Source organism: Musa acuminata, chromosome BXJ3-3 (genome assembly GCF_036884655.1).
Source record: "Musa acuminata AAA Group cultivar baxijiao chromosome BXJ3-3, Cavendish_Baxijiao_AAA, whole genome shotgun sequence".
In the NCBI taxonomy this organism is placed as follows: domain Eukaryota; kingdom Viridiplantae; phylum Streptophyta; class Magnoliopsida; order Zingiberales; family Musaceae; genus Musa; species Musa acuminata.
In genome coordinates, this window is record NC_088351.1 from 38,369,356 (window position 1) to 38,389,860 (window position 20,505).

The following is a 20,505-nucleotide window of genomic DNA, read 5'->3' on the forward strand; positions in this document are numbered from 1 at the left end:
GACTGGCAACAGTGTTGCTGGGAACAGTACTCTCCTTGTCTTGACGCAGGTGTTCACTGTTGAGGTGCATCACATCAATTGCTTTTCTCTGAACTTTTTGGCTGTGGATTCGAGGATGAATGCATCACATCATAAGTCGTTTCCTGGTCAGTGATTACTGCTTTTCTATGTAAAGCCGCTGCTTGCTATACATATATACATATAATCTATTTGAAGGCAGAGCTAAGAGTCTGTAATCAGAGTTTGCGGTGCAAGAACTAATGATTCTGATTCCAAACTCGAATCACTTGTTTTAGTTTTATTTTTTAAAAAAATTATTTTTTTATTTATTAAATGGTTAGAGTGGATATATTCATCATTTAAAAGAATATTTGATCATTTATGTCATGATTGATGGGTTAATACAGTTTGGTTCGATCTCGAGTACGTAGAATCGTTCATGTGGCTACATGAATAAGGATGGTCGACATCAGGTCGAGTCTAAGTTTCGTCTCTAGAATCGATCCGAAGTAGAGCAAGAAATTGCTCTTCCTCTCTCATCGAGTTGTGTTCCTTCCTCGTCGAGTTCCTAGACACAAGTCGAAGTCAAAATGAGGATTTATTGACTCGACCCCTCGAAGTTTAAATCAATGTTGAGTGGTGTTACGATGAGTTTGAGTGTTCTTAGTTTGACCTCTGACATCGATAAAGAAGTTAGCCTTTATACATGCGAATGAATATTGGTTGTACATAGTTTGTTAATGGACATCGACTTCTCAAATGGTCAACTTAAACCTTTTATGCGAGCATCGATCGATCTGCTTGGATTCATGTCGTGCAACACCATTTTAAACTTTCCGAAGTGGTTCTGTATTATGCGACGTCATCTTGTACGCCTTCAGACAATGCGAGAGCAAGTGTCCATTTCATTACTCTGAGGTATCATATCGATGCAGTGCATCATGCAATTTCTGAGGCTCGACGTTAGTATTGATGTAGTTGATGACTGTGCTCCACGTTAGCATTGATGTGGCTGCTGACTGTGATCAATAGCTTCGGTCACTATTATTGTCAGAGATAAACGAGAGAGCGTGCGCGTGTTATCACGTGATGGATGACTTACCCGATGACTCGTAACCGCCACCGTATACACCTGCCGGCACACCAAACGACGCTCTGCGCTCGCCACGTGGCATATCGCCTCCCCCGCGCACCGCCTCGAAGCGAATCACCGACGGATCACCTGCTCGTGTCGCAATTAAACCACCCACATCAGCCTGACTCAGCCCGTCGCTTTCGAGGAGTCCTCGTGAAGTTCACACGTGGACGTCGGCCGCTCGCCGAACGAGGAAATATCGTGGCGGTAGAGGTGTAGCTGATACCTTGTTCCGCCAAAATAGCAACTGAATACATTAACATATCCCTCTCCTATTTATACTGATTAGGAGGGAGGATTTTCCTCAACAGAATAGAGGATTTCCCTTAGAAAGATTTCCTCATATAGTTGAGGAAATCTTATCTGCTATCATGCCCCCCAAAATGATACTCCTGTCAAATCAAACAGTTTATAAGCCAGAGGCTTCGTGAGTAGGGCAAGAGCAGATCGCTATAGTTGCGGCTACGACAGTGACGGTGATGACACTTCTCGCTCGAGTGAGATGCGGGAACGAGGAGGGGAGGTCGTTGGCCGGGGAGCAGTTGCGAGGTTGCGTCGGCTCTGCTTCTACAGGAAGAGGCAGAGGAAGAGCAACGGTAAAGAATACCACCGGCGCAGGGAGAAGACACTGTACTACTTTGAGATGGAGTCACGGTCCACGAGGTAGTAGGAGAAGGAGCCGAGATTGGAGCCCGACAGGGAGATGGGTCTACTTCGAGATGTTTAGAAGTGACCTTCATGGCGAGGGCTCTGATACCATGTTGAAAAGAATAAAAGATAAGAAGAATTATTGAAGAAAATTTATTGAAGAAGCAGCTTGAATACATTAACATGTCCCTCTCTTATTTATACAGATTAGGAGGGAGAATTTTCCTCAACAGAGTAAAGAGATTTCCTCGTATAATTAAGGAAATCTTATTTGCTATCACAATCATCTCCTAAGCCCAAAAATATTTACACTAGTGTAAAGTCATGAGTGATAAATATGATGCCCTGCTTTATAATACCATGTGGACCATTATACTATTTCACCTTACACAAAATATCATCGGATATAAATGAATCATTTGAATTAAGTAACATGCAAAGCACGTTTGGTAGCCAAGTGGTTTCACTAGTAACTAAGTGTTTATTTCACAAAGACGGTTTAATTATTAAATTAATGATAATTTGACTCATCCTGACTATCACTTAAAGCTAGCATATACATTAATTAGATATTAACAATACTTTCTTATAGGGCATCATAACTGAAAATATCTTTTATGTAGTAACCGCTTGATTTCATCCACCCTTAATATCCAAACCATATTTGTAAGCTACAAAAAAAACTATTTATGGATTTTGCCGAGCTCTAAGAGCATATCAAGTATATCGAACTTGGTTTGATATTTCTTTATTTCTACAACAACAAAAAGAATATACTATATATCAATTAATCTACATGGATAATATCATCATCACAATCAATAATTTCATAGAGATTAAGTAATTCCTTAAGCATTTGAGAGATTGATTCTCCATCAAAGAACTACTAGTTTTTTGGAGTGAAAGCAACATTCGTATCTTTTGAACTTTTTCTATCTAAAAAAAGTGTTGAGTTGCTCAAATTATATGATAGTAGTTTTACTATTGATCTCAGATCGATAAGTACTTGGTTCCCTGAAATATTTACCTCTCATATGTTCAGACATTTTATTTGCAGCCACCAAATTATCAAAATTCATAAACTAACCCTCTATTGTGCATTGGTTTGTACTAAAATATATTATGCGATATCTAAAAGGACTCTCAATCATAAACTTCTCTTTTATAAATACTTATCACTTAATCTCTATATCTTCAACAAAACTGATTAAGTATTACTAATGATAGAGCATCTATATCAATGTAAATTATTTTTCGTGGAGTAAATTTGAGCAATTGAAGTTTCAAAAAATAAAACATAGTTCCAAGATCCATAGTCCAAGCTAAATACTAAGTCATCACACCCACCACTATAGAATTCAATTGGATTACTAATCTACTATATCAACTTGATATCACTCCTAATCCACTCTAATAATATACTATGATAATATCGATGTTATTGACTTTCATTGTTTTGCTCATACATGAAATACATTATCATTGACTTTCACTTTAATATAAATCAAGTTGTTAGACATCAACTATGTGTTCCTCGTATCCATACTTTTAATCAATTAGCATACTCTCTCACAAGTCTCTCGATATTTTAGTTTCATCGGTTAAAGATTAACATCTTAGACAAAAGCTCAATCGTATGGGAGCGTGATAGAAGATCATGATATAAAAAAAAATGAAATGATAATTTTATATTCGTTATATATTATAATCCATAATTAATCTATGATTTGAGAATAAATCATAGATTTAAGTACATAATTAAATGTATGATTTTAGTATATGATTGAAAAAAAATTCTCTCTCAACTTATATAAATAAGTATTATCTCGATAAGAAAAATAATCTGTTTCATAACAAATTCTTGATCGATCTGTTCTGTATGCAAGTGAGAGCACATCATGGCGTTCGTGGCATTTGCAAGTCTGCAGCGCTCCCCTTCAACATCTCCACCACCTTGCTCATGGAAGGGCGGTTCTCAGGCATCATCTGTATGCACCATAACCCAACTATCATCATCTTTCTCGCGATCTCTCTGGTCTCTCTGGTCACACCGGCAACGCCTACATTGCAGTATCGATCAAGATCATCATAGAGACAGCGTGGGAAATAGACTTCGCTGGTGTACTCATTGGTTGCACCGATGCTTCTTCTTCCTCCGGCCATCTCCAGCAGCAGCATCCCGTAACTATAGACATCAGACTTACTGGAGACGACGCCGAACCCCCTGGAGAACACTTCTGGGGCGATATACCCAACCGTTCCTCTCGCATCCGCCATGGAAATGACGCTCACCTTCGGAGGGCACAACTTAGCCAGTCCGAAATCGGAGATCTTGGGGCAAAAGTCTTGGTCGAGTAGGATGTTGTGCGGCTTGATATCGAAGTGAACGATGCGAGTACTACAGCCGCCGTGCAGGTACTCCAACCCTCGAGCGACGCCGAGTGCGATCTCGTACAGCTTCTCGCAACCAAACCGTGGTTCCTCCGTCGATTTGTCGGAGCAGATGAACTTCTCCAGCGATCCATTGGGCATGAAATCGTAGACGAGAGCTCTCTTTGATCCCTCCAAGCAGAAGCCGAGGAGGCCGACGATGTTGACGTGGGATGTGCGGCTGATGCTAGCGACCTCGTTGATGAATTCTTCTTCTCCATGGCCTTTGGCTGCTTTCAGTACCTTCACGGCGACCAAGCGGCCGTCTTGGAGGGCGCCCTTGAACACAGAACCGAATCCACCTTGGCCAAGCTTGTCATCGAAGGATTTGGTCATCCTCTTTATTTCCGAGTACCTGTACCGCTTGGGGGCGAGGATTCCACATTGACGGAGAAAGGCTTCGACACCCTGCGCACTGTTCCCACAGGACCGCCTCCGACATGGAATACAGCAATTTTGACGGTCAAAAGCTTCAACATCTGGCGACTTTCTAAAACGTAGGGCGTAGATCACACGAAGGAATAAGCACAGCAAGGATATGCCTCCAATGACACTCCCTATATAAAATAAAAGGAGAAACAAAAAAATAATAATAAATCACACGAAGAAAAATATAGTTGTATGCTTAAAGTTTGTTTCTTTTCTAAATGATGAAAATAATCAGGTAAGTGAAATAGAAAAAATGAAAAGAACTGATAATTATTTTACCTATTGTGATCCCCGTTATCTTTTTAATCTTCGGATGAACTACAATAGCACCTGCAGCTTGGGAAGAAGACAGTTTTCTTGAGAATTAAAACCTTGATCGAGCAAGATGTAAATAACAGTGTAAAGAAATAATCACACACAAGTTATCTTAAATAAGACTTGAACACATGTTTCATATATTAAATATATTATTATTTTTGAATGTTTGTGTTTGTCGGATTTGTACTGTCTATCTATCTCGAATCTGAAAGCTCAAAGTTTGAGCTTCAAAATGTCATCATAATGTCTTTTGAGCTTCAAAATGTCATCAAACCTAATCTGATTTCCCAATTCCGAAGCTGAATTAAAGACATGAAACGTCATGTAATACTAGAATTATACCCAAGCAGAGGTTTCCGAACGCGCACCTTTATTAGAAGGATAACATGTTCCAAGGGTTGAATTATGTGGGCAGAAGCAGGTGTGGCTCTCCGGAGAGAGCCCGGCAAACCCGCAGCGCCCACCTGACTCGACGCAGTCACGACACCACCCCTCCCCTGCCTCCCAACGCAGCGAGAACCCCCCCTTCACTGCGTCGCTAAAGCTCCGCTTCCCGGACCCGATCTCGACCGCCGCTGCTTGGTGTATGGGCACCACTACCATCGAGCTGCAGTTTCCAAGGATCTCTATGTGGGTCTCACCGGTAAGCTGGTAATACCCGTGACGACCCCCGGCGCCGCCCGGCGCGCAACCCATATCATGCATGTCGGGAATCAGAGGTGAGAGGGTGGTGCAGTTGACGAACACCGTGACGTTCACGTCCCGGTCGCTGTAGCTGTACATAGAGATGTCGAGGCTGGTGTTTTGGTACGGCTGAGGGCACGACTGGTTGACGAAGGGTGGGTCGACGACGGTAATGAGGCGGTTCAAGTAATCTATATCCTTGACGACGTATCCCTTGCCGTCGATCTCGATCGTCATAGAAGTATTGTTCTTGCTGCAAGAGACATAGTATCCCGGGTAGCCACAGTAGTCGGCACGTCCGTCGACGCGAAACGGGTAGCTGATGTTGAACTTAGTGCCTCCGCAAGAGTATGTGTAGGGAGCACAATCCGCATACCGAAAGTAGCTCTCCGAGGAAGAAGGTGGAGTCGATGACAGGGCGAGGAGTAAAAGGATAGATGGAATAGGAGATCCTAAGCCTGGATGCATTTGGCTCTTGCCACAGAGCTCGGAGGAAGCAAGAGGAGGTGGAGGCATGGAGTTGAGAGTGTCTTTGGGTCTTTAGAAGTTGGGAGTAAATTGATGAGTTTCGGATTTATTTGTCTGTTGCATGACGATGAGATCAAATAGCTTGCTCGTATACATCGTGGACTAAGTCTTCGAATACGGTAGTCGATGATTCAATTCTTCTCTATTGTAGATATGAGTACGGGAGTCGATGATTCATGACACCACCTACATATGCTTGTGGGGTGTTGAGATTAGATACTAATATTTAGTGTGGCCAAGTCAAAGGTCGCGTGTTGGACGAGTCGTTCCGGAGCCATTTTTTCCTACGCATAAATGGCCTTCTCTATCAGTCTACCGGAGAAAATGGATTCCTCTGCTTTTTCCATGAGATTGACTACATTCAACCACGTATCACATCCAAGTAAGTGTTGGGAGGGAGAGAAACTTTGGGAAAATGAAAACAAATTGACAATGACAAACAATAAAAAATATATCAAAAAACTGATGTCAAATTAGTGTGAATGATTTGTCCACTTTGACTATCTTCAATTAGCTGAGCTACTGCATGCGGCCAGAAACCCAGCAAGGAAACACTGAAATTGATCGATCAGTGGCACTAGAAAAGAGCGAGTAAATACGAAGATATACTGACTGACAGACCTGCACAATGGGGATGAAATGTCTTTACTCCATTCGAGCAGAAGCAGGCGAAATCCCGGGTGGAGTTGATCGTCCGGTTGAGCCCACACCGCCCGCCGGAGCGCTCGCAGCTGCCGCAGTCGCCGGAGGTCACGTTTGGCCAACTCAAATTGAATCCACTCTGCAACACCCCTCCGTATCGGGTAGGTAAGTCATCTACAATATAAGCCAGCAGCACGTCCGTGGAAGATGGTGATAAGACTCTCTCATCATTTCGGTCGTGAAGACATAGGACCGGTTTCCACCAGCGGAGCCGAGGTAGGGGATGTGGAGATCCGGTGGGCCGTCGATGCAGTCGAAGAAGAAGGTGAGGTTGACGTCGGAGGGAGCGTAGCGCAGAATTGAGTCGGGATCGAAGGTGAGGTTGTGATGTACTCGATGTTGGTTGGACAAATTTGGGCCATCAGCCCAAATCAAAGAAATCAAGAGAGAAAGGGCAAAATTGAGTGAGCGTGCAGCGGCGGCGTGCAGAGAAGAGAGAGAGAGAAATAGAGAGAGAAAGATTAGATTTCTGAGTTTTCTACTTGACGATCGGTGGCTAAACGTTGTCAGTTTCGGCCCAAATTTTATGTGGAGAATCCTTGCAGCAAACTCTACAATCCTAACGGTGTTGATCTACAGTTTACCCTCTCTAAGGTACTTTCATATGATATTCACTTCGTGAGACATAGAATTCTCTTTTGAGGAGATTAATCCTAATGAAGATATGCTATTCTTGAGCCAAGATTTATGATTTTGATATTATTCTGATCCTCTAGTTATTCTAGAGAAGACCTACTGTAAACCTGTTATCATTATTATTGATAGTGGAAGTTTGAGGTGGACTGCGGTCCCGTGATTTTTCCCACATTGGATTTTTCACGTTAAAAAGATTTGGTCTTACTGTGTGATTAATTTATTGCTCTATTGTTTATGCTGTGCTGATTGATATTAGCATTTTCATATCAAGTTAGATATTTTGATGATAAATCTATTTTGATACACAAAGATGGAAAAGAATTATTCCGTTCTTCCCAACACTCGAGGGCACTCTTCACGGACGAAGACGATGTCGACGTCGACGAGGGAGATGGTACGGGTTTCGTAGTCGATGTTGGTGACTGAGTAATTGCTGGAGGGAAGGTGGATGCTCGGGGTGTTGTTCCGGCAAATCAGCTCGAAGCCTCGGTAACCGCAGTGGGAGTGGAGGGAAGTGGAGTCGTCATGGACGAGCCAGGATGGGTAGGCGATGCTGGTTACGTTGCCACAGCTTGATATGGCTACGCCGCAGGCAACGTTGGAAGGATGGCTGATGGCGGGAACGAAGAGAAAGGGCGGAGATGGGAAGCGAAGGATATGTCATAGTTCGATATGGTTTCCATGACATCGAGACTGATCGAGTCATGGATGGAGCGAGAGGATACATACTAATTCGATGTGGTTTCATATTTCTACCTTATTCAAGATTTAGGAGAGCCATATATTTAAGACATTTTGAATTTAATTTCTTATTTTTAAAATTCAAGAATATATATATATAAATAACTCCACAGTAGCTGTTGCGGGAAACAACTTTGAGAGCCGTGGCCTCGGGGCCGACGCGGCTCGGTTCGGATCCGAAAGACGGGGATCTCTCCGGGGCGTGCCTCGAGCCCGCGAGGTCGGTCCGGTGCGATGGTTCGATCGGGACGGGGTCGCTGTGTCCTCCGGCCAGGAACTCCTCGTCCGCGCGGTCGACGGAGACCCTCGGCTTCGCACCTGCACAAAGGTTGGGTCGGGAAGCTCGACCCGACCCCTCCGACGATCAAGTTAGAAGAAGATGTGGAGGGGGTTTCGGATGAAGAGGTGTTTGGAGTGACTCTCCTCTGTCCCCCCCTGCTCGTTCAGAGTGCGAGGGTATTTATATGGGAGTTTGGTGTTACTTGACGTGCCCGCCTGCAGGAGACAAGCTGATAGCGTCTGACATGGGCGCTGGCGTGGCGTGAAGAACCGTGCCTGAGTAGGCGTGGCCGGTGTTTCGGCTCGGTTGACTGAATGCAGTAGCGTCGATCGAGGCATGAGGCGTCGGTTGACGTCAGCCGAGTCTTATCATAATTACTATCCTCATCAATAGTGATGAGGGTAATAATGGCGACATGACGCGCCATGACGTCAGCCACGCTTGGACGACACTCTGCCCGAAGAGGGCAATAATGCTGACGCGATGTGCGCTAACGTCTCCCGCTCTCAGACAACGACTTCATCGTTATCTGACCCAACAGGCTCGACCGAGGCAGAGGAGAACGACGACTGAGGCACGCCTATACCCTGCGGCAGTTCGACTCTTCATACAACACCAACAGCAATGTCAGACGCCATCAGATGTACGAGCCTATCTCCTGCAGACACGCACACCAAGTAACACCAAACTCTCCTATAAATACCCTTGCATCCTAAAAGGAGAGAGGGGACAGAGGAGAGACACACACTAAAACAATTCTTCTCTTGAAACCCCCTCCACGTCTTCCTCTAACTTGATCGTCGGAGGGGTCGGGCTGAGCACCCCGGCCCGACCTTTGTGCAGGTGTGAAGCCGAAGGTCCCCGTCGGTCCCGTAGGCGAGAAGTTCCTGCCCGGAAGAGACGATTACATTGTCCCGATCGGACATCGCCCCCGACCTCCTTAGCGGGCTCGAGGAACGCCCCAGGGAGATCCCCGTCTTTCGGATCCGAACCGAGCCGCGTCGGCCCCGAGGCCACGGCTCAAAGTTGTTTGCCGCAACAAGTAGCAATGATGCTGATGATCCGAGGACTGTTCTAACACCTTGTCTGCATCTAAGAAAGCTCTACATCCAAGAGCATGAAGTCTTTCTCCCATCACCATCGTCTTTGTACTGCACGGCAAAGCCTCAGCATCTCACCGTCCCTATCTCCATTCAAGCAAGACGCTCTCAAGATAAAAGCCAAGGAACAAGAAAAGTAAGCAAAGAAAGATCCATTCTTCGTTCCATCTACTCAAAGCACTCGAAAGTAGGTCATGCAAAACCCAACAGTGGTAAGGTCTTCTTACCACTACCGCCCCCTTCCGTCCTTCCCCAACCCAAACATGAACTCCAAATTCCCCACACCTCCTCTTCCCATCTCAGCCTTTTTCTTTCTTCTCCTCCTTTTCTCCGTTCCCGCCATCAGCCATCCTTCCAACGTTGCCTGCGGCGAAGCCATATCAAGCTGTGGCAACATCACCAACGTCACCTACCCATTCTGGCTCGTCCATGACGACTCCACTTCCCTCCGCTCCCACTGCGGTTACCAAGGCTTCGAGCTGATTTGCCGGAACAACACCCCGATCATCCACCTTCCCGCCGGCGACTACACAGTCACCAACATCGACTACAAAACCCATACCATCTCCCTCGCCGATACCGACATCGTCTTCGTCAGTGAAGAGTGCCCTCGAGTAAATCACAACCTCACCTTCGATCCCGACTCAGTTCTGCGCTACGCTCCCTCCGACGTCAACCTCACCTTCTTCTTCGACTGCATCGACGGCCCACTGGATCTACACATCCCCTGCCTCGGCTCTGCTGGTGGAAACTGGTCCTATGTCTTCACGACCGAAACGATGAGGGAGTCTTATCACCGTCTTCCTCGGACGTGCCGCGCCGTCGTCGTCGTGCCCGTCCTGCAGGACGTGCTGCTGGCTTATATCAAAGACGACTTACGTACCCGATACGGAGGGGTGTTGCAGAGTGGATTCAATTTGAGCTGGCCAAACGTGACCTCCGGCGACTGCGGCAGCTGCGAGCACTCCGGTGGGCGGTGTGGGTTCAACCGCACGATTAACTCCACCTGGAATTTCACCTGCTTCTGCTCGGATGGAGTAAAGACATTTCATCCCCATTGTGCAGGTATGTCAGTCAGTATATCTTCGTATTTACTCGCTCTTTTCTACTGCCACTGCTCGATCTATTTCAGTATTTCTTCACTACATTACCACCTTCCGTAGCTCAACTAATTAGACTCGGTCAATTTCATTGCATGGTCCTCTCACTCCTGATCTAGAGATTAGAACGGGAATGGTGGCCTGTCACATCCTCTGTTGAAGTAAGTGTTTCGTGGAGTTACGGAGGAAGATGCCCTCTGACTCGTCTTCCATGCACTGCTTTTGACTTGGCCAGACATAAAAAATTAGGACGAGACAGGCCACTTACCCACTTGGTATCATTAGCAGCAGGAGGTTTTTGCGGCGGACCCCACACCCCACTTTGTGAGTGAGCGGAAAGCTGTTGCGAGGTGGGATAAAAGTTGGGTCGCCAGGCTTTATTCGCCACTTTTAGCTATCCTCCTTTGCTTTCTTGACTTTTAATTTGACTTTAGTGCTTACTCACTCACAATCGACGGCTGTCCTTTTAGTTTTCGTTTAAAATCAGAAATAGCCTATTTGACTTTAGAGCAACGTTATTAGGGTGGAAGCTAACTTTACAAACCTATTTCTAGTTGCTTAGGATTTCAGTGCATTTGATAAGTCAGATTTCGGTGATATGATGCGTCGGGGATTTAGATCTAATGTGAGTTCGTTACTTGAGCTTCTTACAAGTTCGATGTCGAGAAAATGGAGGATTCAGTAGATGCTCTTATAAAAAAAATAAGTTATTGTTAATCGACTCGCAAACCGCGATCGAGGTGTCAGCATGGCTTGGTCCAACCCTCGACGTATAGGATCATCTATGCGACTGGTTACTAGATGGGAACCTTTGTCGGATCGGATTGAGTTTGAGTCTTGTTTCCCGAGTATGGTCTTCTCTCTCGGAGAGTGTCCTACTTCATTGTTGGGGTCCTACACACAAGACTAGGTCAAGAGATGGATTTTCTGACTCGATCCATCCGAAGGTTAAGTCAATATCGAGTAGAGTTTTTTTTGGAAGCCAAGGATCCCCCTACCTAATACCGGTTATGAGGCTTTTATACCTACGAGTGAGGGTCGATCGTACGTGATCTGATAATGGTGGCCGACTCCTCGGGCGATCGATTTGTACCTCTGTGCGAGCGCCGATCGACCTGCACGGAATGACACCACACAGTATCGTTTTGAGTTTTCTAGAGCGGCTTTGTATCGTACTATGTTGTCTCATGCGGTTTCGAACAACATGAGAAGAGGCGATCGTCCTCTCGAGTTCGAGGTGACACATCCGACGTGATACTCCATCTCAACCTCGAGGCTACACGTTCACGCTGGCATGTTTGCTGACTATGGCCTCGGGAGCAATACTAGAATATACCCTATCAATTATAAATATACCTAATAAATTAGTAGAGATTCAAATGATTTGAGAACGTAATAGAGTATATTTTCTCGAATAGGATCAAGAACACAATTGGATTGATGAGTAAACTTATGAAATAATTGTGTAAAATGGTCGACCATCATTAGTCATGAAGTAATGCACTAAATAGTTGAACGTTGTAGTTATGGGATAACAGTTAGTTCGAGTGATCCTTCTTATTAGCATAATGACATCTCTATATGATGATGATTTGATTGTCATATCGGACTAACAAGATATACAATAGGTATAACGTGCTATTGGAATGCTCAAGTGTTAGACCCTCATATTAGATATATAACATAGTAGATCACCGAGATTGCAATCTCCTTGGATGTTGATGATTTGGTTCCTTGATCGACTCATACAAAAATCAATCATTAAGTAATGATGACAAATCATCAAATCATGCACCATGATCGAGCTAACTTATGGTGGTTATGGCTATAGAGAACCGAAACAATGCTGATAGCTCGCACCATCGCACCTCTTATCAAAGATGAAAACAAGCAATATGCATCTATAACTTGAATCCTATCCATAATTGGACTAATAATAGCCAAAAATGTTCTAGAAAGACAGATTACGACGACGAAGACGAAAACGAGTTCTTTGCCAGCTATACTATACTATACATTTGAGCATGAAGAGGACTTCCACTGTCTTTGGTCAAACAACGGAGACAGCCACACCCTTCTTCTTCACGTCCGCGGACCATTGGTGCCTTCTTTAAAGGCATTCAATTCTTTGACTGACCTCAGCCTTAAGAGTTCAAGCCAATAATGGCGTCAAGGTCTCCGCTACCACCCAGGTTTAGTCTCTACAAGAATCATCGGTCCCATGTGCAGGGACGAAGAATCGAATCAGTGATCTCTTCTCGTATCGGACGTCATGTTTTGATCTCCAAGTCGCATCACGCGGAAAGCAATCCCATCACTGCCCGGTCAAAGGTGGAAGAGACAGCACCGACCTCGCCAAATTTCCAAAAGCCACTTTCGTGCTACCTTCCGAAGACCCAAAGACACGCCGTCTTCCTTGTTGGGAAGGCCACTTTAGCTAAAGCCGAAGAACGCTGTACTCCACGTCTCCACCTCCTCTTGCTTCCTCCGATCTCTGTGGCAAGAGCCAAATGCATCCAGGCTTAAGATCTCCTATTCCATCTATCCTTTTACTCCTCGCCCTGTCATCGACTCCACCTTCTTCCTCGGAGAGCTACTATCGGTATGCGGATTGTGCTCCCTACACATACTCTTGCGGAGGCACTAAGATCAACATCAGCTACCCGTTTCGCGTCGACGGACGTGCCGACTACTGTGGCTACCCGGAATACTATGTCGCTTGCAGCAAGAACAATACTTCCATGACGATCGAGATCGACGGCAAGGGATACGTCGTCAAGAATATAGATTACTTGAACCGCCTCATTACCGTCGTCGACCCACCCTTCGTCAACCAGTCGTGCCCTCAGCCGTACCAAAACACCAGCCTCGACTTCTCGATGTACAGCTACAGCGACCGGGACGTGAACGTCACGGTGTTCGTCAACTGCACCACCCTCTCACCTCTGATTCCCGACATGCATGATATGGGTTGCGCGCCGGGCGGCGCCGGGGGTCGTCACGGGTATTACCAGCTTACCGGTGAGACCCACATAGAGATCCTTGGAAACTGCAGCTCGATGGTAGTGGTGCCCATACACCAAGCAGCGGCGGTCGAGATCGGGTCCGGGAAGCGGAGCTTTAGCGACGCAGTGAAGGGGGGGTTCTCGCTGCGTTGGGAGGCAGGGGAGGGGTGGTGTCGTGACTGCGTCGAGTCAGGTGGGCGCTGCGGGTTTGCCGGGCTCTCTCCGGAGAGCCACACCTGCTTCTGCCCACATAATTCAACCCTTGGAACATGTTATCCTTCTAATAAAGGTGCGCGTTCGGAAACCTCTGCTTGGGTATAATTCTAGTATTACATGACGTTTCATGTCTTTAATTCAGCTTCGGAATTGGGAAATCAGATTAGGGTTGATGACATTTTGAAGCTCAAAAGACATTTTAATGTCTTTTGAGCTCTAACGTGACTAGAAATTTTCGCCCGCCATTAATCCCACAGCCTACGAGATGGATGGCTCTTCCCAAAATGGCTGCACATGTATGTGTATTCGCATCAATTTTATCGGATTGTGTTCCACATTCAAATCCTTCGGTTTCTTGTGCCGTTCATCTCACCATTATCTGACTTGATGTCGCGTCAACGGTCCAAGCACGCAAACCATGATGATTTCGTGGTGCATAAGTAGCCGCATAATCCGGTTCAGTTGCCGGATCGCGTTGGGACTCAAGTGGATTTGGGTTGAACCGGACCGGTGAGTGAGAAAGCCGACTCAAATTGGGACGGTGCATTCCCACACTCTTGTAGACGGTTGCAGCACGTCTCCGCAGGCTCTGCATCTCTTCTTCCTCCCCCTCCGCTTCCCCTTAGATGGATCCTAAAACCCTAATGAGACTTAAAGAACCCCTCTGCGTCTTCTCTTTGCTGCTCATGTTGGTGGGAAAGAAGGCGGCCTGGGTCTCCGCCGTGGCCCCAACAATGGCGGACTGTGAGCCGAGGAGCTGCGGGAATGGGGTGAACGTGAGCTACCCGTTCTGGCTCAGAGGGCAGCAACCATCCTACTGCGGCTTCCCTCCTTTCATGATCATCTGCGGCAACGGCAGCTACAGCCCCGTTCTTGAGATCCTCGGCCACAAGTTTTACGCCCTAAACATCTTCTACGACAACCAGTCGGTCCTCCTCACCGCCGTCGAGTTCTTTGATGATTCGTGCCCCTTGCCCTATGAAAATTTTGGTTTCGACTCTAGCATCTATCCTTTTAGCATCAGCTCCCTTAACAGGAACATCTACTTCCTCCTCAATTGCTCGAATGAACTCTGGGGATATGAAAGCATAGCTTGTGCTCGAAATTTGGCCTACTTCGGCGGCGAGTACAACATGTCGACCCGACTAGACTTGGCTAGCCTTGGTTGTGTGCTTGATATCGTGCCGGTAGTGGAGTATTTCAATGCGAGCAACGGTGACGCTGCTGCGCTTCTGAGGAGAGGGTGGTTGTTGGATTGGGCTTCACCGGATTGTACTGAGTGCACGGCCGGCGGCGGCAGATGCGGCTTCAATGATACCATGGGGAGGTTCATGTGCATCTGCCCTGATGGAGTTCGTTCCGGTAGCTGCAGTAAGTACTAGGAATTAAGAGAAACATAACTTCATTGATTTTTTTTATGGTTCTTAATAATTAAGAGTGTTGTGAATGGGAGATCTTGAAGCATGAGACGCTACCTTTTCACCAGAATTTAGCAGATAAGAATTTGGGTTTCATAGCTTCGGGTCGGCTCATGTAGCTCCAGGATTAGTATTAGGAAACATGTTTTCCTGAGAGTTCTCAGGTTTCAGCAGCTATTATGCTCCAAGATTCTGCCTATTGTCTTTGGCTGATTGCCGATTACCTTTTGGATGCGAGTCGGTCAATTTATAGGTATCATGTTATTTCTTCATCAGTACTGGAGTCCTTATTTGATTAACCTCTAACCTTTAAGTCGTATATTTTGCATTCGTGTGATTCAGCCAAAGAGTAGCATTTAGAGAGTACAATCTGATAATTTTATCTTCCCTCGTCTGTTTTTTTGGATTGAACAGAGCACAGCATGGTTGCTTAGATTAGTACAACAGGTTGATGCGTAGTCCTTATATTAGTTCCTCCTGAATGTGTATTCATGAAAAAGCTCTTGCTTCTCTTTTATGTCGTTGTCATGCATCCCTGCTCATCACCCATGTAGAGATTTTCTCCTGTCTCTAAAGGCATTTTTATTTTAATATACTGCAAATAAAAAACACTCTTCAGTGATTTGAGCTCTCTATTGTGTCTTGTGTTGCTATCTTTTTATTTTAAGATTTTACGCCCATTCTTTGGTTGCTTTCAAGACTATGTTATTCTAACACCCATAATTGAGTTCGATGACTTTGAAAACTATTTCTTCTGATGAACAGATTAACTGCGAGAGATTTATTTCACTGGTCTGTCTAATCTAAAAAGAATTCATTATCAAACATATCAAATTATTAAGTGATTGAATTATGGTAGTATGCTGATTAGAATGCCATTGAGACTAAGAAATCTAATTTCAAAGTTTTGACCATATTTTTAGAACCTCCTTTGATATTAGATGAGCATATGCCTTGTAAAGAATCTGATATGGTAACTAACCTAGAGGATCTTTTTTAATTACTGTTTCCTGTGCCTTGTTTAAACAGTTTTCTGTTTTCTTTATCTTCTTCCATTTGATTTCAGTTTTTGCTGATAATCTGAAGCCAGCCTCATGAATTACTTCCTCCTATCCAAGAGCACACTAATTTTCATAACTTGCATGAATCAGTATTAACTTAAGAGTTAAGACTACAATGTAAGGTGGTAAATTGTAATATTGGAAGCTATGTTGTTCATAAGTCATCACTCTGATAACTTATCTCTAGGTATTCCTTCCTCCTTTTTTTTTGTACATCACACACTTGATGGAATCAGGCCACACATGGGAACAATCATCGACCGCTGAGGAATGGAAGAAACAGAAACTATGCACCCAAGGGGATTCAACCTAGTGATTCATTAAAAGGAATTCTACTGCCTTAACCATCCAAGCTCGTAGACATCAATAGTTTTTTCCTCCATCAATGGGGTTTCCACATAGAGAATTTGTCTGCTTTTGTTTGTGTACATCTGTATTAGCTAAAACTGCTTTCCTTTGTTGGTCTTTTGCATTGGAAGAATTTTGAAGGACTAGTTACTGAAGCCGACTGCATTCTTTCCCTTACTACTGCCTAATTGAATTTTTGTATGAATATCCTATGCTCAAGTTTTCACTTGCAGTCTTGCGAATTCACATTCAATCAGTTGCCCTTTCTTTCTGAACCACAATATATTAATGTGGCAAATAAAAAAACTTCATTCCATTTAATGCATGGACCAAATACCCTTGTATCCTTCAATATTTTGCTTCATGAAGAGGCATACAGCACGTGTGATCCTGATCTGTGTTCTTACTCTTAGAAATCTTACATTGCTTTCCCTTATTTCACAGTTCTTATCTCTCATGATAATCACAGCCCTTGTTCCTCATACTAATATTAATCTTCTACTTAACCCAGCAATTTGCTTTTGGCTTGCAGGTAGATAGATTTAGCCATGGTTTTTTAAACTAAATCAAAAATTCCACTCAGTCAAAATAATGATCTTTTTTTAGTATATTTTATAAACATTGTATATATGCTTTCTGTTTTGTACTGACACCAGTGATTTTACTGGAAGTTGTGTCATCTGATAGAAAACAAGGTGTAAGGTCTGCTTTCTATCAGCTTCTCATAGTTGCACAGTTGTCAAATAACGGCCAGGAACAAATTAAAATAAATAAGCTTTTGTGGAGATACATGTTGCACGGCATGGCAGCGGGAGAAAGACTAATACTAACCAAGTTGCTTCTCTCACTGATAATTGAAAATATTACAGTTGAATTTAGTTTACCAATAATGAAATTTTCACATCAATATAGTGGCTTAGAAAAAAAGGTTTGCTGATAGGGTTATGAAGAAATAGATTATGTGAACATTATTCCTTTACATTGTTTTTTACATGCTGCTTAATCAAGGTTATAATTTTCAATGATCTCAAGGAAATTGTTTTCCCATGCTACAGCACATGTTGGTCATCTGAAGGCAAAGATAAAGGGGATCATAATAGGTAAAGAACTTTTCTCTATTCTTCCATCAGTTTAAACAGTTTCCACATTCTTTCTGTTCCAATTTTTTCACGCAAAATACATGCTTCTTAGTTTTTATTGCTGAGTTGAGAAAGTAACTTTTGCTTGATTCAATGAATTTGCAATCTACGAAACATGATACTGAATTTGTTTGTTAATTCGTGTGGTCTTAAGATTTGCTGCCTTATGGGCATTGATAAAATCCAGGTTTATAATTTCAGTAGGACATGTCAACTTAATGTTTGAAAAAAACTAGTTTTTCCTGCTTGAATAGTCATTTCCCAAGTTAAGTCCTATAGAGAATCGATGCTGCACCAAAAATGATATTAATATACATGTCATGTTTCTCCTGTTCTTTTCATCATTGTTCATCTCCTTTGACTATCAGCACAATCTGACGATTGACCGGACTCAAAAATACAAGGGGAAAAAAAAAAAGGAAGCAAAAGCCTATAGAGATATCCGGTAATCAAATTAATATATTTTCCCTGAAAGATTCATCTCACTAAAAGAAAACATATCTGGAAACCAAAGAATTACTCAACTTTAAGTTACTTCAGGAAATTGTTATAATATGCAGAAGTTTCAGTACTCCAATCCTGTACTATAATTATTTGCTGTGTAGTTCCTACAGTTTTATGTGGCTTACTTCTCTGTTTTTTACCTTGACAACAGGTGTTTCTGCAGCAACTTGTGTCTTTCTCCTACTTTGCACTTGTTATCGCTTCTACAGGCACAAAAAGAAGCGGCAATTCCCCCCATCCTCCAAATCCCTTTCTCAAAGTGCCACTTTGAAGCCATCCTTGATGGATCCTGAAATGGACAGTGCCCTTTTGCAGACTCATGTCTTCTCGTATGCTGAACTAGAGGAGGCCACCAACAAGTTTGATGCCTCTGATAAACTTGGTGATGGAGGCTTTTGCACTGTTTATAAAGGTGCTGAAGAATAGGTGTTTCAAACTAATTTTAGATCAACTAACGATCCATATGCCGTCCTATTCTTTACATACACTGGTTGAATCGATCGTTAGATCACATGGCTTCTTTTCTTCAGGTAAGCTTCAAGATGGACGTACTGTTGCAGTCAAGCGACTATACGAGAACAACTACAGGCGGGTTGAACAGTTCATGAATGAGATACAGATCCTATCACGTCTCCGTCATCAGAGACTTGTTATCCTCTATGGCTGCACGTCTCACCAAAGTCGGGAGCTCCTTCTCGTGTACGAGTTTGTGTCAAATGGCACTTTGGCGCATCACCTCCATGGTTCCCCGGCAAGTCAGTGCATCCTCACATGGCCAATGCGTCTGAGAATTGCCATTGAGACAGCTGATGCACTTGCCTACCTCCATGCAGTCAACCCACCAGTCATACACCGAGATGTCAAAACTAATAACATTTTACTTGATAGCAACTTTCATGTCAAAGTTGCAGATTTTGGGCTTTCACGTCTCATCCCCAAGGATGTCACACATATCTCTACTGCTCCACAGGGCACACCAGGATACTTGGACCCTGAGTACCATCAGTGCTTCCAGCTCACCGACAAGAGTGATGTTTACAGCTTTGGAGTTGTACTATTCGAACTTATAACCTCCAAGCCTGCTGTCGACATGACTCGGAACCGGAGCGAGATCAATTTGGCAAACATGGCAATAACCAGAATCCAGAGAGGCGAACTCGAGCAATTGGTGGACGCTGCCCTAGGGTATCAATCGGATGAGGTTACAAGGAAGATGATCACCATGGTGGCAGAAGTGGCATTCAGGTGTTTGCAATCAGATGGGGACATGAGGCCACCCATAAAGGAGGTCCTCGAGGTGTTGCAAGCAATAGAGAGCGATGGGAACAGACCAGAGAAGAAGGAACATGGTGTTGCTGAGAGTCGCGATGATGCTGAGTTGCTGAAGAATACCGAACCATTCTCTCCTGATTCGGTCATGAACAGGTGGACCAGTAGGTCTACGACACCGCAAGCTAGTGAATGATAGTAAGATTATGTTGTTTCTTCTTTAAATTTGCACAGGGCAATCAAAATGCCCACTGTCAGCATATATAACCTTCTATTTTCAAGGTCCAGGTTTCTCTAATGAGTTTGATTGAGGAAATGTACATAGCAGAAAAGATTTCTGATCTTTGTTTCACATATTTTCATGCAGCTCCTGTGAGCATGCTGTTACAGTAAGCTTCTTAGTGTAAGAGCTTCTATTTTCTCTATTAATTATAGCTTTAATTCAGTAGGAAGCTGAGATCTAATCTTGGAAGTCTGGAATTGTTAGAGCTGTGAAGTTTCATTATGAGTTTCTCAACCATGGCCTGATTTCTAGGTTGCTTCTTTTTCTTGATGAGAAGATATAATCATCAAAATTTGTTCAGTTATTTTAGGTTTGATCCTGTGCATATTTATTAACTTCAGAAGAAAAGATTTGTGAATGTAATTATTTTTTGTTTGACAAGAAATTTGGAATCATTGGCAGCATGAATCGATTTGATGTATCACTATCAGACCAACAATTAAGATGTAAATATATCGAATGATGTTTCGAATATTCAACCTTTGATAAGAGTGTTTGGTACATCATAATTAGATTAATATTTAATATATA

The 20,505-nt window shown here is 43.8% G+C and overlaps 3 protein-coding genes across 5 annotated transcripts; 1 reads left to right on the top strand and 2 right to left on the bottom strand.

Annotated features, from left to right (window-relative positions):
* Positions 1 to 3,612: 3,612 nt before the first annotated feature.
* LOC135633064 (LEAF RUST 10 DISEASE-RESISTANCE LOCUS RECEPTOR-LIKE PROTEIN KINASE-like 2.4) lies at positions 3,613 to 4,768 on the bottom strand. Its single transcript, XM_065142128.1, has one exon. The coding sequence runs from the start codon at positions 4,547 to 4,549 to the stop codon at positions 3,680 to 3,682; it is 870 nt and encodes a 289-aa protein (XP_064998200.1). The 5' UTR covers positions 4,550 to 4,768; the 3' UTR covers positions 3,613 to 3,679.
* A 1,856-nt stretch (positions 4,769 to 6,624) lies between these two features.
* On the bottom strand, positions 6,625 to 9,457 carry LOC103980081 (uncharacterized). The gene is made up of 3 exons (XM_065141196.1): positions 9,354 to 9,457; positions 7,853 to 8,120; positions 6,625 to 7,226 (listed from the first exon to the last, which is right to left on the bottom strand). The coding sequence occupies exons 1-3, from the start codon at positions 9,455 to 9,457 to the stop codon at positions 6,750 to 6,752; spliced, it is 849 nt and encodes a 282-aa protein (XP_064997268.1). The 3' UTR covers positions 6,625 to 6,749.
* A 326-nt stretch (positions 9,458 to 9,783) lies between these two features.
* Positions 9,784 to 20,143, top strand: LOC103979909 (LEAF RUST 10 DISEASE-RESISTANCE LOCUS RECEPTOR-LIKE PROTEIN KINASE-like 1.2). 3 transcript variants are annotated; one of them, XM_065143556.1, is made up of 4 exons: positions 9,784 to 10,696; positions 17,835 to 17,879; positions 18,574 to 18,834; positions 18,953 to 20,143. In XM_065143556.1, the coding sequence occupies exons 1-4, from the start codon at positions 9,826 to 9,828 to the stop codon at positions 19,885 to 19,887; spliced, it is 2,112 nt and encodes a 703-aa protein (XP_064999628.1). In that variant the 5' UTR covers positions 9,784 to 9,825; the 3' UTR covers positions 19,888 to 20,143. The 3 variants fall into 3 exon arrangements, with proteins under 3 accessions (XP_064999628.1, XP_064999629.1, XP_064999630.1); XM_065143557.1 differs by lacking the exon at positions 9,784 to 10,696 and adding an exon at positions 12,755 to 14,025; XM_065143558.1 differs by lacking the exon at positions 9,784 to 10,696 and adding an exon at positions 14,045 to 15,323.
* The last annotated feature ends 362 nt before the right edge of the window (positions 20,144 to 20,505 follow it).

Bases quoted from the DNA above. Each gene is read 5' to 3' on its own strand.
- LOC135633064 (XM_065142128.1), bottom strand. From the start codon at position 4,549: ATGACCAAATCCTTCGATGACAAGCTTGGCCAAGGTGGATTCGGTTCT.
- LOC103980081 (XM_065141196.1), bottom strand. From the start codon at position 9,457: ATGTCCGATCGGGACAATGTAATCGTCTCTTCCGGGCAGGAACTTCTC. The intron at 8,121-9,353 runs GTGCTCAGCCCG...TCCCGCCATCAG, and splicing joins TGCACAAAGGTCGGGCCGGG to CCATCCTTCCAACGTTGCCT. The intron at 7,227-7,852 runs GTGTTGGGAAGA...TGATGGCCCAAA, and splicing joins TCCGTGAAGAGTGCCCTCGA to TTTGTCCAACCAACATCGAG.
- LOC103979909 (XM_065143556.1), top strand. From the start codon at position 9,826: ATGCAAAACCCAACAGTGGTAAGGTCTTCTTACCACTACCGCCCCCTT. The intron at 17,880-18,573 runs GTAAAGAACTTT...CCTTGACAACAG, and splicing joins GATAAAGGGGATCATAATAG to GTGTTTCTGCAGCAACTTGT. The intron at 18,835-18,952 runs GTGCTGAAGAAT...TCTTTTCTTCAG, and splicing joins CTTTTGCACTGTTTATAAAG to GTAAGCTTCAAGATGGACGT.